Source organism: Lactuca sativa, chromosome 2 (genome assembly GCF_002870075.4).
Source record: "Lactuca sativa cultivar Salinas chromosome 2, Lsat_Salinas_v11, whole genome shotgun sequence".
NCBI classification, from domain to species: Eukaryota; Viridiplantae; Streptophyta; class Magnoliopsida; order Asterales; family Asteraceae; genus Lactuca; species Lactuca sativa.
This window is the reverse complement of record NC_056624.2, coordinates 82,080,676-82,106,155: the sequence shown is the minus strand read 5'-3', so window position 1 is coordinate 82,106,155 and position 25,480 is coordinate 82,080,676. Positions and strand designations below refer to the sequence as shown.

General features: G+C 35.7%; 2 protein-coding genes across 2 annotated transcripts; one reads left to right on the top strand and one right to left on the bottom strand.

Moving 5' to 3' along the window:
- Window positions 1-12,661: 12,661 nt before the first annotated feature.
- On the top strand, window positions 12,662-20,698 carry LOC111919393 (PH, RCC1 and FYVE domains-containing protein 1). The gene is made up of 9 exons (XM_023914976.3): window positions 12,662-13,215; window positions 14,778-14,864; window positions 14,990-15,079; window positions 15,384-15,464; window positions 15,591-15,785; window positions 15,867-17,972; window positions 18,607-18,753; window positions 18,973-19,376; window positions 20,211-20,698. Exons 1-9 carry the CDS (start codon window positions 13,138-13,140, stop codon window positions 20,341-20,343), a joined length of 3,321 nt encoding a protein of 1,106 aa, XP_023770744.1. The 5' UTR covers window positions 12,662-13,137; the 3' UTR covers window positions 20,344-20,698.
- A 2,228-nt stretch (window positions 20,699-22,926) lies between these two features.
- LOC111919395 (uncharacterized) lies at window positions 22,927-24,220 on the bottom strand. Its single transcript, XM_023914977.3, has 3 exons — window positions 24,055-24,220; window positions 23,358-23,395; window positions 22,927-23,162 (listed from the first exon to the last, which is right to left on the bottom strand). The coding sequence occupies exons 1-3, from the start codon at window positions 24,125-24,127 to the stop codon at window positions 23,049-23,051; spliced, it is 225 nt and encodes a 74-aa protein (XP_023770745.1). The 5' UTR covers window positions 24,128-24,220; the 3' UTR covers window positions 22,927-23,048.
- Between the last annotated feature and the right edge of the window lie 1,260 nt (window positions 24,221-25,480).

Sequence of the window (25,480 nt, the reverse complement as noted above, 5' to 3'; positions counted from 1 at the left end):
TATCGACCATAGGGCCAGCCATGGTACCGTGATCACCACCCCCGGTCAAACAAAAGGAGGTAACAATAAAAGAAAGTTATGGAGTAACAAAAAGAAACAGTCGGCACCAGAGTCTGCCAAGAAACAGCAAACTGTCACCATTCATGCTGCCACTACTCCATTCACTCCGGCCCCACGGAAGCAATATGTTGGGACACTCCCTAAGTGCGACAAATGTGGTTTCCACCACAACGGTGCTTTTCGGGAATTACACTACAATAACTGCAACAAGAAGGGACACATTTCACGATTCTGTAAAATGTCGGCCCAAAACACCACTCAAGCCACCACCGTCGCCAATACCGGAGCAAGCCAAACCTGTTATGGTTGCGGAGAGATAGGGCACTACAAAAGAAACTGCCCAAAAGCACAAAACGCCAATGTTGGGAATGCAGGAAGAGTCCTAACTTTAGGACACATGGAAACAGTCAAGGACCACACCGTAGTTACTGGTACGTTCCTCCTCAATAACTCTTATGCATGCGTACTTTCCGATAGTGGGGCAGAAAGAAGTTTCGTGAGTCACCAATTCAAACAAATACTTAAACAAAATCCCCAGTCATTAAAAGATTCATAAGTTGTAGAAATGGCAAACAGAAAGGTTGAGCGCACTAATGATATTTACTCAGGGTGTACCCTCACTCTAGACAACCATTCGTTCAAAATCGACCTAATGTCGGTCACAATAAAAGGTTTCGATGTCATCATTGGTATGGATTGGTTGAGTTGTAATCGTGCTGACATTTTGTGTTAAGAAAGGGCCGTCCGCCTCAATCTGCCGAATAGCAACACTCTCGTCGTTTATAGCGACAAACCTAGTGCGAACCTACAAATCATCTCTTGTGTCAAAGCCTGAAAGTATCTCCGTAAGGAATATCACACCTTTTTGGCCCATGTTGTGGATAATAAACGAGAGGTGAAAGAAATCAAGGACATCCCAGAGGTCTGTAACTTTCCCGACGTGTTCCCAAAAAACCTCCCAGGTGTACCACCTGTGAGAAAAGTCGAATTTCGAATCGATCTAATCCCTGGCGCTACCCCCGTAGCCAAAGTGCCATACCGTCTTGCACCGGCAGAGATGCAAGAACTATCGAGTTAACTGAGTGAACTACTGGACAAGGGATTCATCAGACCAAGCTTCTCGCCTTGGGGAGCACCGACCTTATTCGTAAAGAAAAAAGATGGATCTTTTCGTATGTGCATCGACTACCGTGAACTGAAAAAATTCGCCATAAAGAACCGATATCCCCTACCCCGAATTGACAATCTATTCGACCAACTCCAAGGGGGCGAGCTACTTCTCAAAGATTGATCTACGGTCGGGTTATCACCAACTATGAGTTCAAGAAGAGGACATTCCCAAGACTGCATTCAGAACTCGTTATGGGCACTACGAGTTTGTGGTAATGCCCTAAGGATTAACAAACGCACAGGCAGTATTCATGGATCTGATGAACCAAGTGTGTCGACCCTTTCTAGATAAATTCGTGATCGTGTTCATCGATGATATCTTGGTCTATTCAAGGAGCGAAGAAGAGCACAGGCAACACCCGCGACTAATACTGGAGACTCTAAGAGCCGAGAAGCTTTATGCTAAGTTTTCAAAATGTGAATTTTGGCTCCGAGAAGTGGGATTCCTTGGCCACGTAATTAGCGAGAAAGGGATACATGTGGATCCCTCAAAGATTAAATCAATCGAAAGCTGGCCAGCACCATAACACCGACAGAAATCCGACAATTCTTAGGACTCGCTGGATACTACCGAAGATTCATCCAAAACTTCTCCAAGATCGCAAAACCACTCACCACCTTAACTCAAAAAGGTGTGATGTTTAAGTGGGGAGATAAACAAGAAGCCGCCTTCCAAACGTTAAAACAAGCCCTATGTAGCGCACCGGTCTTGTCTCTTCCAGAAGGAACTGATGACTTCGTGGTATATTGCGATGCTTCAAATCAAGGCCTCGGATGCGTGCTCATGCAGAGAGGTAAAGTCATCGCTTATGTGTCAAGACAACTTAAGACACACGAAGTTAATTACACTATCCATGACCTTGAACTGGGAGCGGTAGTGTTCGCCTTAAAGATCTGGAGTCACTACCTCTACGACACAAAATGCACTATCTTCACCGATCACAAAAGTCTTCAGCATATCCTCAATCAAAAAGAGCTCAACATGCGGCAACGAAGATGGGTTGAGCTGCTGAACGACTACGAGTATGAAATTTGCTACTACCCGGGAAAGGCCAATATAGTGGCTGATGCCCTAAGCAGGAAGGAATATTCGGGCCGCCGAGTAAAATCCTTAACCAAGACCATCCATTCCCACCTGGACACGCAAATCAAGGAAGCCCAACTAGAAGCCTTGAAACCAGAAAATGTGACAGGTGAGGCATTAAGAGGGATGGATAAAACCCTAGAAGTCAAGGATGATGGAGCACGTTATCTCATGAATCGGATCTGGACGCCAAAGTTTGGTGGGTTCCGAGACGTCATCATGAATGAAGCACACAAGACTCGATATTCCATCCATCCAGGTTTGGACAAGATGTATCTAGACCTCAAAAAGTTATACTGGTGGCCGAACATGAAAGCCAAGATTGCGACTTATGTGGGTAAGTGTTTGACTTGCGCCAAGGTCAAGGTGGAATACCAGAAACCCTCAGGACTACTACAACAGCCTGATACACCTGAGTGGAAGTTGGAACGGATAACCATGGACTTCATAATCAAGCTGCCTAAGACGTCAGGCGGGCTTGATACCATATGGGTAATCATAGACAGATTAACCAAGTCTGCGCACTTCCTGCTAATAAAGGAAACCGACAAGATGGAGAAGTTAACCAGGACGTACATCAAGGAGATTGTGCGACTGCATGGCATACCAATACCCATTATCTCCGACCGAGATAGTAGATTCACCTCGTGATTTTGGCAGTCCCTACAGAAATCTTTGGGAACTAGGCTAGACATGATTACGGCCTACCATCCACAAACCGACGGGCAAAGCGAGCGCACCATACAGACATTAAAAGACATGTTGAGAGCCTGTGTGATAGACTTTGGTAAGGCATGGGATACCCATTTACTGCTTATTGAATTCTCCTACAATAACAACTATCACACTAGCATCAAGGTCGCCCCATTCAAAGCTCTTTATGGACGCAAGTGCCGATCACCCCTGTGTTGGGCAGAAGTAGGGGACACTCAACTAGCTATGGGGCAAGTCCCTAATAGCACCCTTACTGGTCCTGAAATCATAAGGGAGACCACAGAAAAGATTGTTCAAATTCGGGAAAGACTGAAGGCGTCTCGTGATCGAAAAAAGAGTTACGCGGACAAGCGACGCAAACCCTTGGAATTCCAGGTCGGTGATCGAGTACTACTAAAAGTTTCCCCTTGGAAAGGAATGATACGTTTTGGTAAACGTGGGAAACTAAACCCAAGGTACATCGGACCGTTTGAAATCCTTGCTAGGATTAGTCCAGTAGCGTATAAACTCTTATTACCACAAGAACTTAATAACGTATACCCTACGTTCCACGTATCCAACTTGAAAAAGTGTCTGTCCGACGAGACTCTCGTGACACCTCTCGACGAAATTGAAGTTAATGAGAGTCTCCATTTCGTGGAAGAACCAGTTGAGATTATGGATCGGGAGGTCAAAAGAACGAAACAAAGTCATATTCCCATAGTGAAGTTTCGTTGGAACGCGAAACGAGGACCTGAGTTCACCTGGGAACATGAAGATCAAATGAAACAAAAATACCCGCGTCTCTTCCCAAACTCTTGAAGTCCCTTTCAGAATGTAAATTTCGGGACGAAATTCCCTCTAACGGGGGGGATGATGTGATAATAGTCAATTTCGAGTCAAGTCAAAGTCAAACAAAGTCAACGAGCCAAACCGGTCAACTCAATTAAACCTTGTATATTAGGGTTTACGTTATGTAATTACTGTATAACTCACTATTTTAATGAGAAAACATCACTTGGAAAATTCGTGTGTTTAATTTTCCTTAGCCTTAGTGCTAAACAATGAACCAAACTGATAAAACAATGTTGCATACTCATCTGGAGTGTGTAAGATCCTAAAACATGGCTTAATGGGGCTTACAGACCTTGCGTTGCGGAGCCAAACACTCACAAATGTCACACACGAAACCTCTCTCAATCGTTTTCACTCTATCTCTCTTTATCTAGAATCTCTCCTAAATCTCTCTTTGTATGCGAAATCTCTCCCAAATCTCTCTTTGTATGTGAAATCTCTCCCAAATCTCTCTTTGTATGAGAAATCTCTCCAAGAATGTGAAATCTCTCCCAAATCTCTCTTTATATGTGAAATCTCTCCCAAATCTCTCTTTGTATGAGAAATCTCTCCAAGAATGTGAAATCTCTCCTAAATCTCTCTTTGTATGAGAAATCTCTCCAAATATGTGAAATCTCTCCCACATCTCTCTTTGTATGTGAAATCTCTCCCAAATCTCTCTTTGTATGAGAAGTCTCTCCAAGAATGTGAAATCTCTCCCAAATCTCTCTTTATATGAGAAATCTCTCCAAGAATGTGAAATCTCTCCCAAATGTCTCTCAAAACCTCTTTTGGTTTTTCGTAATCAATTGGGGCGTCCTGACACTTGACTTAGTGAAAAACCATTTGAAACGGGAAGATACCTTGGAAAATAGCCTCTTAGGGCCGGAGTCCTTCTATAGGGATCAAACCCTTCTTGAACCAAGGTCAAAGGAGTCAGGCCGAGGAGACCGCAACCATCCAAAGTCGTAGCCAAGGAGACTGCAGCCATCCGAAGCTGCAGCCAAGGAGACTGCAGCCGTCCAGCCGCAGCGAGCCTCGCCTTCTGACAGCATCAAGCCTTCGGATCGCAGTCCCTTCTCCCCGGATCCTCCTCAGCAGCCGAGTCACACCGGTTCCAAGGCTACTGATGACCGCACCCTTGCCAGAACTTCGGATTTCACCCTTTTTCACCCGGTTTTCGACCCCAACTCCGTTTTAAGCCCGTTTTTCATCATTTTAACGCGGGATTTTCTCCAAAAATCATATTTTAACATATAAGACCCTAAATATTCATAATTTAGACATATTTTTATGGAAATATATATTTAAGAATAAAATCTATTAAGTGAGATCATGAGGTGGAGTGTGAATCTTACCATAATATTTGACACAAACAACCACCCCATACCCATTCCCATGACCAGCCATTGTACTCCCCACCATACCTGGTCATTCAAGAGTACTTTCCCCACCATTTGACCAGCCCCACTCATGGTCAAAGGCTGAAGACTCTTACCTCTCCTCATTCTCACTCACTTGCTCTCATTTCACTAAAGATCAAACACCTCGTTTCTCTCTAACTCCCTTTCACAAAAACGAGATTTCCAAGGCATTTCCAGCTTTTCTCCTTCACTTGGTAAGTATAATTTATCCTCCTTGTGATAATTACACTTCATTCTACTCAAATCATTGATGGCTTACACAAACTCCATCATTATTGTGTTAGATTCTTGAATCTTCAAAGCAATCCTTCAAGTGTTCTTGAATTAAACACTTCTCTTCTTCAACATTCAACCACTGAAATCACTCAAGTTGAGTTCATACCCCTGTATTTTCTTGTTTTCTTAAGTTTTAAGTGTGTGTGTGTGTGGGGGGGGGGGGGAATACAAGTTAAAATGCCAAGAACATAACTAAACTTTTCTAACAGCTTTCATCAGAAAAGTTAGACTCCATTCACGGACTGTTTTGGACAACTTAAACATTTTAGTTTTCAAAACTGTATTAGGTGCAAATATTTCAAGTTCTTACCTTTAAAATGACTATTTGCACATCTCCATACGATTTTTCTACAATTTATGGTGATTTTTACAAAACTGCCTATCACTGTAGCTACGAATCCGGACCAGTCTGTGAATATGAGCATTTTTACACAAGTTAGAGGCATCCAAAAATCGTAATAAAATTTATGAACAAACTAGACACATTTTTTGAACTCTCAGAATTTACAAATTTAGTTTTTGACTTCATATGATTTTTCTATGACTTTTCGAAATCAGTGCTGAAAGGCTAAAACTAAATAACAGCCTATAACTTTTATAACACTTTGTATTATGCGGAGCAAAGTGTATAACGATAAGTTCTAAATATTGAATGCATTTCCTTGTTGGTTTATCATTGTAAACTGAAAATTTGTCATTCATGATAAGGTTTCATCATTTATTTCGAATACATATAATAAACTACAATAAGCATAGTTTATGGGATTTTTACCGCATGACAAAGGCTTTACTCTCGAAACAAATGGGTTTTCATACACGGCCTAATGAACTATAAAAGTAATACTTCAAGGAATTCATATCACTAATTCATTCATAAAAGGTTATTTTACTCCATCTACGGGAAAAGGGTTTAATAACAAATCATTTGTAGACTAGTTAACTTAGGTTGTGAGACAATCTCTACCCATACGTTCGAGTATGGGATTCAAATTCCTGTAAGTTATAACCACAGTCTCTTGTAGGGAGAGCGTGATAATTGTGTATAGATCTATATTGGGGTTGACATCCCACACCTAGCTGCTAGCTACAGCCGGACCAGCATGTCTGCGGGTGACAAGAGTCATAAGATCCGGGCGTCTGAAAGACGTTGTGCAGGTTACCTCTAGTCATAGTATGGTTATAGCGGCTCACATAAATAGTTAATAATATATCAAGTTTACATGGAAAAATTTCTACTTTAAAAAGGGGGTTTTACTTCTAAATTAACGAGTTTATTTCGATTTAAACTTGCATGATTCACTATAAGTATGATGAATTACTTGTACACTTCGGTCTTTGGGTTTTAAGACTACAGTTACATAATAAAGAAAATATTGGATTTTCTGGAAACATACTCTATCGCTTTTACAAGAAAAATGGTTATTTCTCAAACAAAAACTCTTATGAACTCACCAACCTTTGTGTTGACACTCTTTCAAACAACTTGTATTCTCAGGAAATCACTAAACAGGAAATCAAGTGCATTTTGAGGATGGGACGTTAAGGCGTCAAACATTTCATATTTTGTCAACATATTGTAATTGATTTTGAAACATGCAATTCATACAACGATGTAACTCTTTCAATTATATATATGTTGGTTGTGTTTACTTTCATCACTATTGCCATTGTTGTTATGATACTATACATGAAGTCCTCCACCCCTGGACGTTTCCGCCCTCCTTGGTTTGGGGGTGTGACACTTTCCTCATAATCATTTTCATGGATTTGAGCGAAACCTTTTTCCACCTAGATCTTATGGCGTATACGTTCCTATCCATGTGAATTTATGAATTCCAACCTACGATCATAAGATAAGGTTGAGGACAAAACCAAAATTAATTTTAGGCTTTTCCTTTTATGGACTGAACTTTCTTGTTCTTAATTTATTTCCATCTGTTAGCACGAGGGCCTACCAGTGCTTTCGTGTTGTTAAACAGCTCACCCATATTGACTAATGTACTATTACTGACCAACATGCTCTGCCTTTTGTAGTCGAATGAGAACTATAGAAATCATAAGCATTGCCAACACAATAGGAAGGTGCACAGAAACAAGAATGTGTCAACTGAACACGATAGGTTATCAACCTTAGGTCGTGTTCTAGTGATAACTAAAAGGTTTATTCTCGATTGATTCCTGAAACTTTTCAAGATCAATAATATTCCCACTTACTTCTTGACATATAAGTTTCTCTCTCAAGGAGCATTCCTTGACGAGCAAAACAAATATTCAAAAGTTAGTGTGGATTCTTGTCAAGAAACACTTCGTATAATTGGTCTTAGTTTATCCTTTGTTTTAACCAAAACATCACAACTACCAATTTCAAATGTGCTAGAGTAAGAAAACATTTATACTCCACATTTCATGAGGTGTTATAAATCTACTTAGTTTGAAAATAAGCTTCAAGATACGATTTGTAGTTACTAGACTATAACTCTAAAACTTGATTGGAAAACAAAGTATGACTCATCTCTCGATTAAACCATTTCACCAATATCCAATTCCTATTCTTAGTTGAAAAAATTTCACTAAGATGTCCTTAGAGGATCAATTGTGACATAGTTCCATAACCATTAAGATGATCATAAAACATGATACTAAAGTAATCTCCTCTCCTTTCAGATTGGAAAGACTTTTATCTTTCTGCCTAACAAATTCTTCATATTCGTTCCACTACTCTTTGAAACTTTTTCAAAGTGTTAGAATTATGCTTAATCTTATAAACACAACCATGTTTACTGAAACATCAGTAAATCATGACGAATATACTTATCGTCCTTTGTGGTGGATCTAAATAGTCGACATCAAAGTGTACTAGATCCTTTAGTCCTTCACTTGACTCACATAAACATGTGATCAACGAATTAGTCATGATCTTCCAATGATCAAGGTTCTCATACATCACACAACTCGAATTGTGTGACTCCAAGTTTTTATCCAATTGAAATTTGGGTGATGATAATTCCTTTTCACTTGGTTGATTATGACATTTCCACAAACGACATAATTAATTATCAAATCCATATTTAACATTGCTAATAATAGAAATATAACCACCAATTTTTATAAATGCCATTGCAAGAAAACATAAATTAAAGAAATCAAAATTTCACTTTTATTGATAATATACGGGAAAATTTGTCCGTACAATGCAAATATATGAAAACTATGTTTCTCGATATTTCCTAAGCAATCTATAACTCCTATGCAGCAGCTTCCAAAATCTGATCATCGAACCATGCGACCGAAATCCATCTCTAACGATCAGATTCAACTTACTCTTCTTAAGCTTCCTTATTTCTCTTAGATCCTTCAAAAACATTAAAATGTGACTATCCCATCATGTATTAAGAATCTATTAATAGGAACTTAATAAAGTAGAGCTAGATAGTGGATGTACCTAAAGTAGAGTCATACGACTTGACTTTACCATCTCCAAGATTTTCAGGTATTCTGGGCAGCTTCGTATCCAATGCCCTTTCAATTGGCAATAGAAACACATGGACCTATTGGGATTAACACATGGAACTATCTTAGAATTAACCTTTATCTTTACCATATGGTCAAATGGTTTGACCTTGGGCGATCCTTTTCCATTGGGAAGATAAACCTTTTCTATACTACAATGTTACCACTGTCAATGTCCATGAAAACATAGAAGACAGATCCTTCAAAGATATTCACTTGATTTGTGCTCTTAAGCATTTATGCTTCAACAACAATCAACATATATGTCAAATCGATTAGGGTCACATTGTGGTCCCTCCATATAAGTCTTTAATCAACTAACTATATGAGTTAGGAAGTGAAAGTAGAACCAAATCAATGGCCAGCTCTCTTGGGAAAACGACATCCAACATTCCCAATATGTCAATGTGTGATTTCATTTTCAGAACATGCGCAGAATTTGGACTTTCGATCTTGATGTTTACTTTCCAATAGGTCTTGAGTGACTTCGTATTTTTCAGCTTGAAGAAAATGTGGCTCATGGAGAATTAATGGAGGAGGTGGAGGAAGAGTCGGAAAAGCATGATTTCCAGTTCCACCATTGCTTGAAGAAGGGAACATTCTTTCACCTTGATCAACATGTGGAAGATCATCTTCTGATAGAGAAGAAAAAACATTTCCAGAAGAACGAGGAAGACCATTGTTGTCTGAACTCGACATTTATAAAAGGAGAATAGAGAATTCAAGTTAGTTGATTTTAAATCCTTAATTATTAACCCAAAATTTTTTAAATTAAGGCTAGGATCCATATTTTCAATTCGAATTCTGAAGAGGGATGTCGTAACAAAATTCAAATCTATTTTAGGTAGGTAAGCATTTACTAGTTTCAATCTAATGAAACTCCTAGATCTTTTAAGATTCATTGAACTGTTCAATGGCATGTTTAATCTCGATTACACTCTCACTTTGTGATTGGGATGCCGAAGTCCACAAACGAGATGTGAATAGCCATGCAAATTAGCTTGGTACTCTCAATGTCATTTATCATCTGAAATTAATGTGTCGGTTAACCATACTCGCTCCATTAATTCAATGATAATTTACGATACAACCATTGCCAACAATATTAGTCTCATATTAGTGTGCCGGTTAACCACACATGCTAATGACCAATAAGGTGCAATGTGCAATTTCATGTTTTAACATCAAATTCACATTTTGCCTAAAGTAACTAAGAATGAGATTTTAGAAAATGGTTCAGTTACTTTATATCACATTATACTTATTGTTGAGATTTAATTGTCCTATCGAACTCGTTCAGCTAACGACCCTCCACCATACAAGAGAGCGTTAGGTAAGAATGGATACCCAATGACGATCATTTTACAGACCGTTTCCTTAAACTCCCCTTAGAGTATGGCTTCGTGAATGAGACGTACTAGCAATTCGACTGACTTTTCTTATACGTATAATATATATTAAACATATATATATATATATATATATATATATATATATATATATATATAAACTAAATTTTAAACATTTTAAAATTTCAAGGGTTTAATTTTTTAATAAATTAAACTTCTAATTAAATTAAATTTAAACCATATATGGATTTATTAATTATCATTTAATGAACCATTTAATTAAATTATTAACAAAATCCATAAGAATGTAATTTATACATTTTAAATCTAAAAAGTTAAACCTTTTAATTTAAATTTCAAACAATCCTAAAATTAACTTTAATTAATAATCAGATTAATTATTTAGTAACTAATTAAGGATATATTAATTATCCTTTAATTTAATAATTAATTAAATTATTAATCATATCCATAAGGATAATTATAATCAAATAAAATCAACATTATCCAATTCATAATTATCTCCTAACATTTAGGTCATATTTAATTATCTAACATTACCAAAAATCGGATTATGGCAGATTTAATAAAAGATAATTACCAAATATTAACCAAATAAATCAAGTTAGACAAGAAAATCTGAAATCAGGATCCGACGTACCCTTAGAGATCAAGGAAACCCTAGGAGCATCTAGAATTTGTTCCCCCCACTATAAGGAGGTTCTAGAACTTCCCAATGCTCAACTATTGAACATTGTCACCTTTAGTCCATGTAGTTTTAATTAATTCATTTAATCCCAAAATTAATTCCAAATTAATTTCTGATTAAATATTAATTAAACAATATGATTTCTAATTAAAATATTATTTCCATAATACATTAATAATTTATTTATTTTGATTTCTAATTAATTTATTAACCAAGTAATAAATTAATAAATCATTCTTCTCTCACTAACAGTCATCTTATTCAATTATCAGGTTTGAAGGCAAACCAAAAGGACTATGCTACTATCAATTCAAGTATATAAAAATTATAGTTATAGGCTTAGACACCTAATCCAACAATTCCATCCCGAGGATGATCGAACCCAACATGTTGTTTGTTTGTTATTACGTTTATGTGGTGGTACTTTTGGGGGAACTCACTAAACTTTGTGTTTACCGTTTTGGTTTATGGTTTCAGGTACTTCAGAGAACCGTGACAATGCGAAGGCGTGACCCTACACATCCTGATTTTATGTCATTGATTGTAAACACTTTTATTAGTAAATGAGTTGTTTTGAAAAGTTTTAATTGGTCGAAATTTTTGGGATCTTACAGAACAACATAATTATATTTTTTAACCATAACAACGTAATACTTAATCGACAATTTAAGACAGGTTGTGAAAATGAAACCAATCACAATATTTATATTTTAAAAATAAAATTTATTGTTGTTTATTGTAGTTTTTAGGGATGTTAACAGGTCCAATGAGGAAGGAAGTAGCCTCTTCTGACTTCGCCCACGAATTTGCATGTTTCCCCTAATTTCAACATGTATTCCCCCGTTTTCCACCCTTAATCTTGCCCTATAATTTCGAGACCATCCCCATTTCCCTTAAATCCTTCATTAGCCACATTTTATTCGAAAATCCTCTATTAACCATTATTTACTTTATTTTTAACTCGTTTATTTCATTTAAACTTATATATTACACTATTGTTTAAATTCAAATCATATATTACACAATGACTATTCTAAATTTAAAATTTATTTTTATAAATCAAATAGTTAAATATAGGATAATTATTTTGAGGGCCAAAAGGTTCGAGATGAAACTTCCCATCCCAGTTATGTCCCGTATATGAACCCAAAAACATTATAAAATTATCCTGTACAAAAACAAGTCCTATAAAATAGGGGTCCCACATGATTATTTTATTTATTTATTTATTTATTTTACATCTCTATTTGCTTCTTTTGTGATTTAGATATTAACTAGCCATACAACTACTTTTTATTTAATGACTTGCATGCCTCATTTTTTATTTTGTACATTAGCACCGACTCATGAAACAAACCTAAAAGTTCAAAATTTAAAAATCAAAACTTATTTACAAAATTTTAAATATCAAAAAGAAAAAAAAAACATTTATAGAAGGATATAAAATAAATGTTATTTATGATTCATAAAATGAATATTTATTTTATGATTTATAATTTTGATGGAATTTGATTCTTACTCAGATACTACTCTACTCAAACCTTTTTAGCACCCCCAACGAACTCTCTCTCTCTCTCTCTCTCTCTCTCTCTCTTTCTCTCTCTCTCTCTCTCAACACCTGTAGTTAAAGGTGCCTCTATATCTTCTCTCTCTTCCTGCAGTCTGAACTCCTTCCTGCACAGCTGATTACAAGATCAACCAGTCATTTACTTCATATTCGTCAGCCTGATCTAAGCTCCAGCCGTCAAAGCCATTCAAATTACGCAACTTTTCCCCTCTCATTGTGATCGAATCTATCGCAAATTAACTCTCTAGAGTCGTTCGATTTCAGCAGACCTTCTGTTAGATACTGCGATTAATTGATTTTCAATCTTCTCTGCTGGTTGCGTTTTGTATTATGTGAATAAATTAAAGGGATTGGGATGAATTTGATGTATGAGGGAATGATTTTCGTTTAATTAAGGACAAGGATGGGGTTGATTGTTATTGTAGAAGCTGATAGTTAGGTTTCGGATTCTGTAGTCTCAGATGATGATGATACAGACTCCGAGGATGACTTCAGAGGCTAGTAGGACAGGTGGCCAAGTTGAAAGGGACATTGAACAGGTAAATTAGTTGTAATTTTTTTAGAATTTTCTGCATGTTTCGTAGGGTTTGGAATAATTGTTCACAAATCATCCGCAGTAACAGAGACGAAATCAAAAACATCAAATCGATCAATTGCTATTTGTGTATCTAGGGCTTTGTGTGAAGTTAATATGTGTATGTTTCAAGAGATAACCATGATGCAGTGGCTTGGTATCTAATTTGCGTTTTTGGTATCTAAACACATACAGCTTATAATCACCTAAGAATTCGCTAGGTTTGAAATCAGAACTATAACAATGTGTATTCTGTATGTAACAATTTGACTTTGTTTCTGAAGTGTAGCAGATAATTTGTGGGTTTGTGCTTTTTTCTAGTGAACTTTGTGTTTTTCCCCTTTTCATTTCCTGTGCTTTACAACAAGTTGATATGGTTAAGTCAGTCAAACTGTTATTCTTATCTATCTATTTAATTCAAGCCAATGTAGACACTGCCAGAGGTGACCTCCATTATGTTTGTGGGAAGGGTTTCCTTCTATTTTTGCTACCAATGCACACTGCCCTTTCAGCAACATTGTTAAGATGGATGTTTCTAGAGTTGCATTATGCTCTATCAATCTAAGTTGCTTTTAAAGATGTGTGTAATACTAGATAAGTGTCCCTGTTTTCATTAGGTTTGGAAAGAAAGTGTAGATAATAAGAGTTTGACTGTTGCATTTTTGGCAATTCGTGGATTCTGGTTCCATATATCTCATGCAAAAGAAGGAATGTTTACCATGCCTAGTGTAGATAATATACAGTCCTCTAGTTCCATTCTATTGCATATCGCGCTCAACCATCTTGCATACATATGGTAATTTAGGCCTAAACAAAAATTTTGAAATCCAAATGACAACCAACATAAGTAGAAATACATATTAGAACATCTCAATGATCGTGGTACTTATAACTCAAGATATAGCAATTTGTATGCAATTTAAGTGCACATCTAGGTATAGTAGTAAACATCGAAGGTTAAATGTCTACCATGGTGGAAATTGGAAAAGAAAACATATATACAAACACATGGTCTGTAACTGAAAACCTATGTTAAATATGTCTACAATTATGGACCATTAGTTCATTACTGTCGATGATATTTAAATTTTAGATGGACTTACTTTTTGAAAAATACCAGAACATGTTTTAGAAGGTATCAGATAGGATTTGTAGAGGTTTTTTTACTGAGGGAGTGTAAAATTTGCTCATGAACATGCAAAAATATATTCCTTTCTTTCGCAGTAGAACCATTATTAAACTTAATAAGTAGCATTTTATTTATTTCCATACGAGTTAAGCTTGTGTTATAAATAAGTCTATACTGTGAACACTTGCAACATTATAGATTTATATCTCAGGTAAATGTAAAAGTGGAATTAAAAGTTCATATGTGATATCATGACACATTCTTTACGTGGGAAAATTTTATCTTAATTAGACTAATTAGAGTATGATAGTGTAACAAGATCATGATTTGTTACTTTTATACCAAATATGAGGATTGCAATTGGGCAACTAAGTGCATTATTGTTATGTTTGCTACAGGCCATTACTGCTCTGAAGAAAGGGGCTTATCTTCTTAAATATGGCAGAAGAGGAAAACCTAAGTTTTGTCCCTTTAGGCTGGCTAATGTAAGTTTGATGTTTCATGATGAATGCTTACCATTGATTTCAACTTGATATGTAACCTCATTTTAATGAAGTATTTAAAGTAGTTTACTACTCAAAATAAACCTGGATTTTCTCTGATGTTTCAGGATGAATCTGTTCTCATATGGTTTTCTGGGAAAGAGGAAAAGATCCTTAAACTTAGTCATGTCTCCAGAATTGTTTCAGGGCAACGAACTGTAAGTTGTTTCCTTTTCAGAAAACAACACTTCTAAACTATACATTTTCATGTTCATCTTCAAAAAATTTAGTCTTATCTGTTAGGGCTGAATTTAAGAAATAGCATCCTACTTTCATTTGTTCATGTTACAGCATTGTACTTTCAAAACATGTCTTATTAAGGCATTGTATTTTTGAAAAATCTACAAATTATAATAGGAAGATTTGAAAATAAGATGTCATAACAATGTTAATATTTTTTCGCATTCAACCTTATTTGTCATGTATGTGATTTTGCTTCTTATTTGTCTTTCTCTTGTTTAGCCAATCTTTCAAAGGTACCCACGACCCGAGAAGGAGTATCAATCATTTTCTCTAATATATAACGATAGGTCTCTGGATTTGGTAAGACTTTCATCCAATTTCTTGATTCTTTTATAGAATAAATGCAAGAAATAGCAATGTACTTTCATATGTTTGTGATTTGTATTAATCTTTTTGCACTTGGTGAATGGATTGTTTATCTTTTAGATCTGTAAGGATAAAGATGAAGCTGAGGTTTGGTTTAGTGGTCTTAAGGCATTAATATCAAGAGGCCATCAAAGAAAATGGAGAACAGAATCAAGAAGTGATGGAATCCCATCGGAAGCTAATAGTCCCAGAACCTACACACGCAGAAGCTCGCCTTTACACTCCCCATTTGGTAGTGGTGATAGCTCACAAAAGGTACATAACAATTAACAACAACATTATATTCACTTCGAAGAAGATAAAGTTATAATTCATGTTATATATTTGCATATTCAGGACTTAATTGACCAGATCCCCCTCCAGTCTCCATTCGGAAGCCCTCCAAAAAACATTCCAGACGTCAACTTCTACAAGATTCCTCCTCCCAAAGGTTTCTTCTCAGATTCCGCCACCGGTTCTGTCCATTCATTGTCATCTCGAGGTTCCGATAGCATCCATGGCCACACTAGGGCAACGGGAATCGACGCGTTTAGAGTCAGCCTATCAAGCGCCGTTAGCTCATCAAGTCAAGGCTCCGGTCACGATGACGGGGACGCCTTGGGAGACGTGTTTCTCTGGGGCGAGATCGCCGGAGACGGTGGCCGGAATTCAACCGGAGGTAAAATCGACTATTTACTACCGAAGCCTTTAGAATCTGCGGTGGTACTCGATGTTCAAAATATCGCTTGTGGTGGACGACATGCTGCGTTAGTATCGAAACAAGGGGAGATCTTTTCCTGGGGCGAAGAATCAACCGGAAGACTCGGACATGGCGTCGATTCCGACGTTTTGCACCCGAAACTTATCGAGTCTCTTAGTAACACAAACATCGAGCTCGTGGCATGCGGCGAGTATCACACGTGTGCCGTGACACTTTCCGGCGATCTATACACATGGGGCGACGGACATTTCGGGGTACTCGGACATGGGAATGAAGTGAGTCATTGGGTTCCAAAACGAGTAAACGGCCCTCTAGAGGGTATACACGTCTCCTTCATCGCATGCGGACCATGGCATACCGCCGTCGTGACCTCCGCTGGTCAACTTTTCACTTTCGGTGACGGGACGTTCGGTGTTTTAGGCCATGGAGATCGGAAAAGCATCTCGAAGCCTCGGGAAGTCGAATCTCTTAAAGGACTCCGAACCGTTAGAGCCGCTTGCGGTGTCTGGCATACCGCCGCCGTTGTGGAAGTCATAGTCGGGAATTCAAGTTCTTCAGGGAAGTTATTTACATGGGGCGACGGCGATAAAGGTCGACTAGGTCACGGCGATAAAGAGACAAAACTCGTACCCACTTGCGTCGCCGCACTCGTCGACCCCAATTTCTGTCAAGTTTCATGTGGTCATAGCATGACGGTGGCGCTAACAACCTCCGGTCATGTCTACACGATGGGAAGTCATGTGTACGGTCAACTCGGGAATCCTCAAGCCGACGGAAAACTCCCGGCGCGTGTCGACGGCAAACTCTCCAAAAGTTTTGTGGAGGAGATATCTTGTGGTGCATATCATGTTGCGGTTTTAACCTCGAGAACCGAAGTTTACACGTGGGGTAAGGGCGCTAATGGCCGACTCGGCCATGGAGATATAGATGACCGAAATGCCCCTACTTTAGTGGAAGCTCTAAAAGACAAACAAGTAAAAAGCATAGCTTGTGGGACTAATTTCACCGCCGCTGTATGCCTTCATAAATGGGTCTCAGGATCCGATCAGTCCATGTGCTCCGGCTGCCACCTCCCCTTCAATTTCAAAAGAAAACGTCACAATTGCTACAACTGCGGACTCGTTTTCTGCCATTCTTGTAGTAGCAAGAAGTCACTACGAGCTTCCATGGCATTAAACCCAAATAAACCTTATCGCGTTTGCGATAATTGCTTTAATAAATTGAAAAAAGTCAACGACTTTGACTCCTCATCACAGTCATCATCAGTAAGAAACGGAAACGGAAACGGGAACGGAAACGGGAATCAGGGTTTGAATATGAATGAGGGAAACAACAAAGAAGATAAGTCGGAATCAAGTTTCCGGCCTCGACTTGCACGACTTTCATCGATGGAATCGTTGAGACCGTTTGAAAACCGGACATCAAAACGTAACAAGAAACTTGAGTTTAATAGTAGCCGGGTGTCACCTATACCTAATGGAAGCTCTCAATGGGGTGGACTTAATATTCCAAAGTCGTTAAATCCGGTTTTTGAATCTTCAAAAAAGTTCTTTTCGGCTTCGGTTCCCGGTTCCAGAATTGTATCGCGGGCCACATCTCCGATTTCTAGACGCCAGAGTCCTCCTCGTTCCACTACTCCGATTCCGACTTTGGGTGGATTATCATCTCCGAAGATTGTAATTGATGATGCTAAAAGAACAAACGATGGAATCAGCCAAGAAGTTGTGAAACTAAGAGCACAGGTATGTGGAATATCAACGTACTTACCAATAATATCGATGTACTTTATTTATACCCATAATAGAAACTTACTAATATTTTTTACTCACCATGCACTTATGTTTTAGCTACCACTATGGGCAATGTACTTTATTTGCTACATATTGATAGTATCAGTAAATAAAGGGTTGTTTCTTTTTGACTTAATGAGCTGGATAGGTTAAGCGCTTAATCTGGACAACTATATATGGCTGTTTCATTTTTACTTGATTTAAACTGGATAGAATGAGTTGATGGGTTGAGCTAAAAAACATGGCTTTATGTAGTTGTCCAGATGGAATGTAAGGATAAAATGGTCATTTAAACTATAACTCATCTAACATTAAAAACTTAATATTGTGAGGAAAAAAAAGTGGAATGTAAGGATGAAATGGTCATTTAGTCTCATTCAGACCGTTTAAAAAAAGATTAATTTTTTAATGCATACAACACTTTATCCATTACCCATCATGCCACTTTAGCACTTTACCCTAAATGTAAGTAAGTTGTTATTATGGGTAAGGAAGTGTAAATAAAGTAGGTTGCTGTTATATTATGTGTAAAGAATAGGTGAAAATTTAAGAGGATCTTTATTAACTGCAAAATCGGTAATCTCAGGTGGAAAATCTTACTCGTAAAGCACAACTTCAAGAGATTGAGCTGGAAAGAACATCTAAACAGCTAAAGGAGGCAATAGCTATTGCAGGGGAAGAGAGCTCAAAATGTAAAGCTGCAAAAGAAGTGATTAAGTCACTTACAGCCCAAGTAAGATCATTATGGTTTAGAGTAAATTACAAAATTGTCCCTTTGCTTTGTCAATATTTATTAATATGGTCCAATACTTTTTTCTTTTTTTGTTCTTAAAACACGTTTAGATGGGTTTCTTAAGGTCCCTAAATAGTTAATCATAAGGTTTAACTATTTATGGTTTCAAACTGTATAACTAATGATATCCGTATCCTCTATTTTTATATCTAATTACAGCTTAAAGAGATGGCAGAAAGGCTGCCCGTAGGAGCTGCCCGAAACATAAAATCTCCTCCTTCCTTCACTTCCTTGGGATCCATCAATCTTGCTTCCAGTGACATTTCCCCAAATGCCCCTCCTCTTGACCAGTCCAACGGTCAAATATCACCACCACCACCACCACCGAAAGAACCAGATTCCAACGGTTCAAACAGCCTGTTAAACTTAAAACCAACTGCCACCAACAACCGCCACAAACCGCCAGATGCCGCCACCAAAAACAGTAGCAGAAGCAAAGATGGTGAATCTCAGCCTCAGGGACAGGGTGAAGAGGAATGGGTTGAGCAAGATGAACCTGGTGTTTATATTACTCTCACATCCTTACCTGGAGGGGTCAAAGATCTTAAACGAGTCCGCTTCAGGTATGCATGCTTTTTTTTCTATAAATTAATCATGTTAAATGCGCATTTATGCAACAACGTTTCCTTTTTTTTTTTAAGGTTTGTATACAAAATTCCAAAAGATGCAATATATAATTAGTAAAATGCTTAAATTGGTAAAAAAGGTGAAACATTGTTTCATGAATAAGAAGCATTATGGTATGAAATATACAATTAAACGGTTTTCTGACGTTATTTACAAAATAAACATTTTCTCTTTCCAATTTATGCAATAATGTGGTTATTACTTATTATGCAAAATATGCAATTGATGCTTCGCTTTAGGACCAAAAGATGCAATATTTTACCTGTTAAATAATTCAGGTTTGTCGGTTGCATAAATTTGTTTGGTCCTATAATGAAACATTTGCATATTTCGTCTAAAAAACACTATGTTGCATAAATGTGCATTTAACTCTTCACAAAATGCTTTATACAAGGACACGAAATAAACCTAATTACTCATAAATAGACCTAAATGTCCATGTTTCCTTTTTCGCTATGCGTAAGTAATGCCTGAATAAATGATGTTTAGAAAGTATTTCCCCGAGTTTCTATATGAAGTCGTTTTCCATGTGCTAAATGCAATGTCTTAGTTTCATTTCTTTCTATTGCAACATTATACCACCAATTTACTCTAAAAAATCCTACCAACTAGAACAATATACTTTCAATTTTTTTATTCTTATTAGGACATTTTACTTTGAAAAATCTTTCTCAGTTATATAGCAATGAAAATTGCTTTCTATTTAGATAACATAGCTATAATAAACAAATAAACGAAAGACACTAATATAAAATATCGATTAAATCCAGCCGGAAGAGATTTAGTGAGAAGCAAGCGGAACAATGGTGGGCGGAAAACCGAACAAGAGTTTACGAACAATATAACGTCCGAATGGTTGATAAATCAAACGTAGGAATCGGAAATGAAGATTTAGCACATTGACATTTATAGGAATATCATGATGATGATGATGATGATGATGATGATGACGATATGTAAATGAATTTTCCCGATTTTCCCATGCATTTGTGCATTAACCAAAATCATAAACAAATGGTGGTCATATTGATTGGAAGCTTTTCAAGGATTTGTTAACCACAAGCAAGAGCAATATTAGATAGAGCTTTGGTTGTGATGGTTTTTTTTTTTTTTGGTCGACTTGTTTTGCAGTTTGGTAGTAGGTATTGGGGTTCTTCTTGAAAGCCGATAGTGTGTATATTCATAATATGAGTACAACATAACATAGTTTGCCTTATATTTTTACCGAGTATGCATGCATTCTCTATTCTATTCTAAATCTTTATCTTTATGTTTGTATATTGTATTGTATCTAGTGTTTTGTATTTGATGTATGGGTGAAGAGTCCAATACTGAAATTGGCACATTATTACTTTTAGAAATTGGATTGAAATCAATATTACAACGAAAACTGAAATTGGTTTAAAACCGACCAAAATCAAAGTTAGATCAAATCGCTTTGTGTCTTTAAATGGTAAAGAAAATGATCAAAATGAGCCCTAAGCTGGTTTTTTATTAGACAATTTGTTATACCCACCACTAAATGGTTAGTGGTGGGTGTCATCACCATTCACTACCACTAAATATGTGAGAAACTCATCCTACCACTCCACTTAACATCATCATTTTTTTTTAAATTCAAAAAATACAACTTTAAAATCAAAATTAAAAAAAAACATAGATTGAAACATTACATTAATAATAAATGTAGAATTAATCAAGGTATATCCTATTACAAAGATAGTAATTGTATTTGTACGAATGTCTCTTCACCATGAATGACATATCAGGTGCTTTGTAGGTCCAAATATCGTTAAAAAGAGAAGACTAACCAAGTATATTAATGTCCTTAGACCCCGCAACTCCAAAAAAGCGAATGTCATATCCGCAAATCCTAAGATGCAACAACTTTTAGTATTATAGTTGGCTTACCTATATCACATCGAGTAAATTGACCGCACCACACATTTTGACATTTTTCCCAAAAGCCACATGCGTATAAAAGCATACCCGAAAATCCATGCATCTCTTCATAAATCAAATATAATCTCTCAATATCACGTGGAGTAGGTTTACGTAAATATTTTTTGTCAAAAACCTCATACACACATGCACAAAGCCAATCTACACACTCAACTACGGTTATTTCAGATACTTTCAAGTACTTGTTAGCTACGGCTATACCGATCCCAAATACCTAAATGCAGCCGCACATAAAAAATATTTTGAAGTTGTTCCTTTAACTTATTTATTTACTTACATTTTGTTGACTTTCTAAAGTCTTTTTTTAACTTGTTTCGCTTGTTTATGTTATATCTTTATAACAAGTTTCTCATATTAGTTTATGTTGGTGTTTTTTGTTTTTGTTTTTGTTTTTTTGTTTTGTTGTTGTTTTTGTTGTTGTTTAGTGTTTAGTGTTTATGTTGGTGTTTTTTGTTTTTATGTGTTTTTTTTAACAACTTGTGTTCACACATTTTATAGGTTTTTTAAATCATCTTTTTAGAACTTGTTTTTTTAATTCCTTTTTCACATGTTTTTAAATTTGTTACTTTTGCACACGATTCTTTACAATTTTTTTTCACATGTCACTTCGTTTTGCACATTTTATAAAGGGGTTGTTTTGAAAACAATGAAGTGTAAATGAAATCTAAAAACTTTATTTTATAGAGTTAATAAGATGCAAATGCGATACAAATATGTGTAAAAATGATGTTGTACAAAACATGTAAAAGATATGTTAAAAACGAAGTTGTGAAAAAACATATTCCATGTGTACCTTTATTGAAAGCAACATCATGATACTCCTTTCAATTGTTGAAAAGCTTTCGCTTTTAGTCTTCATCTTTTTTGTTAAATATTCATTACACTTACTTGTTTGATTACTTTATTGTTATATATAAATATATTTATATATTAAAAATCAACTAACTTTTAATTTTATTAATTATTTTAACTACTATTTACTATATAAAATAAATTAATACAACTACAATAAATTAAAAGCTTATACTTTAAAACGTTGACATACTTGTATAATCATCCATATTATTATTTTAACTACTATTTACTTTATAAAATAAATTAATACAACTACAATAAATTAAAAGGATAATATACTTTAAAACGTTAACATACTTGTATAATCATCCATATTACGTCGAAAATGAACATGATTCATATATTCATTAGTTTGATTATATAAATAATGATGTTAACTCAAACATATATGCTTGAACTTTCCTAAAGTCCTCTTCCTGTATTTGAGTGCGACATGTATCTTTGAAGTTATGCAATCATACGTTATACTTACAAATAAATAAGTCCAAATGATTTTGGTGTAAGAGATTTAAAATGAATAAATGACGGATTAATGTAATGTTTGTTTTGTGATTAACTATATAATGGCTAAATAAATATATTAAGCTAATATCAAAAACAAACTAAACTCCATGTCAATGCAATGCTCTTCAAACTCATCCAAACTTTGGTCATACAGATAAAAAAAAAAAAGCAATAAAAGTGCTTGACTTTTAATTTCAAAGTTAATAAGAGAATGTGCACATGAGCAATAAGATTTTATCAAAGTCGCAACTAATATTTATTATTTTCAAATATCAAAAGAACTCTTCTCAATACGACTTCCCACAATGTATCAAGCTCCCAGCCCCAAGAAAAAGACCAAAAATGGCTGCACTCCCGAGTGTTGTTTGTCCAATATATCTGATCTTCATAAGTCCCGGAACCTGTAAATATTGTTCATAAAATACCAATGTACTTTCATATTGATTTATTTATTGGAGAGATTTTTGCAAGTATAACGCTGTAATAAGATTTTTTTTTTTGATTGAGGGTATTTATGTCTTTTGACAGAGGAGGGAACAAGAGCAAGTCTGTTATGTCCTGGCCTAAAAGGTTTAAGAAGAATGATAAGATTGTACCTTGTACCTAACAGCTTCATAAGTTCCATAAACAGCACCTGGAAATTAAATCATATATAACAATCAGAATAGAGATATATACAATTGCTTAATAATAATATAATATTAACATGTCTCCAAAACATAACACAAAAGATGCTTTCTAGAATCTAGATGTAAGTTTTTGCAATGTAAAACAGATTTCTTAACAGATTTATATCCTTAAGTGTGCAATCATTTTCTTAAATACATTTATCCAGACAACACTTCATTGAGACACCACTTAATCACTTAATGGTGAAAAGGAATCAAGGCCTAAGCACCTCATATGGATATTTGGTAAGGGGTAGAAGGCTTCCTGAGTATATATTTATGGACTACATAACATTACAAGAACCTATCAGCAAATTCAACCAACTAAATACAAAGATTACTGCATTTTATAGGCTAAAAGTTAGGGTTCTACTTGAACTCGTGGAGACCTATGAAATAAACCTAAGGAATCCCTAGGAACATATGCTGAAAACGAAGTGTCAAATTAATTGAAAAGTTCTTAACACAATTGAATGTATCAGGCATCGAAACGGTAAATTAGATAAAAAGTTCACATTCAGTAAGCTAGAGAAGATTAATTCGATGGAGTTTGACGGATTAAGACAAGATAACATTGGAGATGATTAGGGTTTATGAGAAATAGCGGTTGGAAAGTAGATTTTACCGACAGCGCCTCCAACAGCACCACCCACGGCGACTCCGGCGGTTATTCTAGCTAGGCAGCTGTCCCTTGCCATCTCTCTTTCTATCTCTCTCGTCTAGAAGTGCGATTGGTAAATGAAGGTGTGAAGACAAGGAAGAGAAGCTTTAGGTTTAGACTTTCAGAAACAGATTTTATATACGAGGGTTGACACCAACCTGTTTTTTTGTTCCTATTTTTTTTTTCAGATTTTTAAATAAATAAAAAGTTGTGATTTCAACATTGAAATCGAAACATGGTGAGAAAATCAATACCCGTTTTGAGAGAATATTTTATAAAATTGTAATTTTTTAACGAAAATTGACCGATGTAGTCAAATATTTATCGTAATTTAAAGATAATAATTACTTTTCGTCATTTTAAATATTTATGACAGTCTAAAGAATGTCAAGTTGCAAAAAAAAGTTATTACTATTATTATAAACTTTTGATTTTCACGTTGAGAGTATTCTAATTTTATCATTATATTTATAATTTTGTTGTAATATAAATCAAATGGCCGGTTTTTCTTGTTCTCCCATTAAACCATTTTATCCAAATTACAATAAAATCACTAGCCTTATCAAAATTTTGATTTTGGTACTGAGTTTCAAATTATAAGAAGGTCATTATATTACTACAAAATTTCAATTTTACTCCCGAGATTTTTTTTCTCAATTATGTCATTATATTTACAATTTTGTTGCAATATCAACCATTTACCGATTCAAGAGATACTATTGTGGTTTAGATGCTCAATTTGTAGAACAAATAAATGAACGATGGTCCAATGATTCAAACTAACTTACAAGTCTCAGTAAAAAGGAAATTGTCACCATTTCAGGAGATTTTTTTATTGTTTAGAAGCTCGATCTATACAACAAGTAAATGAAGACCCCTATAAGGTTGATTTCTACAACAAATAAATGAATACCCCTAAAAGGTCGATCTATTTTTACAAAAAATAAATAAAGACCCTTATAACTGAAGATCCCTACAAACTCGCTTCTAAACCAATTGATCGGTTGCCATCAATCTAGTAGGTTAGCAAATAAATGACATGACAATATTGTGATTTGGAAGCCACGTAAGATTGATCTTATGTGGTAGGATTGAGTTTAAAATGTAGGGTTTGCACTGAATCTAATTTCACATATCTTTTTAGGTCGATCCATTGGTTCAACGTCAATTAAAAGTCGGCAAAAAAATGCATACTCACCCTTTTAGGTGACACTTTTTATTATAATGTTTAATGTTTAATTTTCGTCAGAGTATTTCTTCACAAATGGCATCTAAAGGTCAATCTATTGTCGTTTAGAAGCTCATTTGTACAACAAGTAAATAAAGACCCTTACAATGTCGATCTAGGAGATGCTTAGTGAGTTTGAACAACTAAATCGACCTTATATGG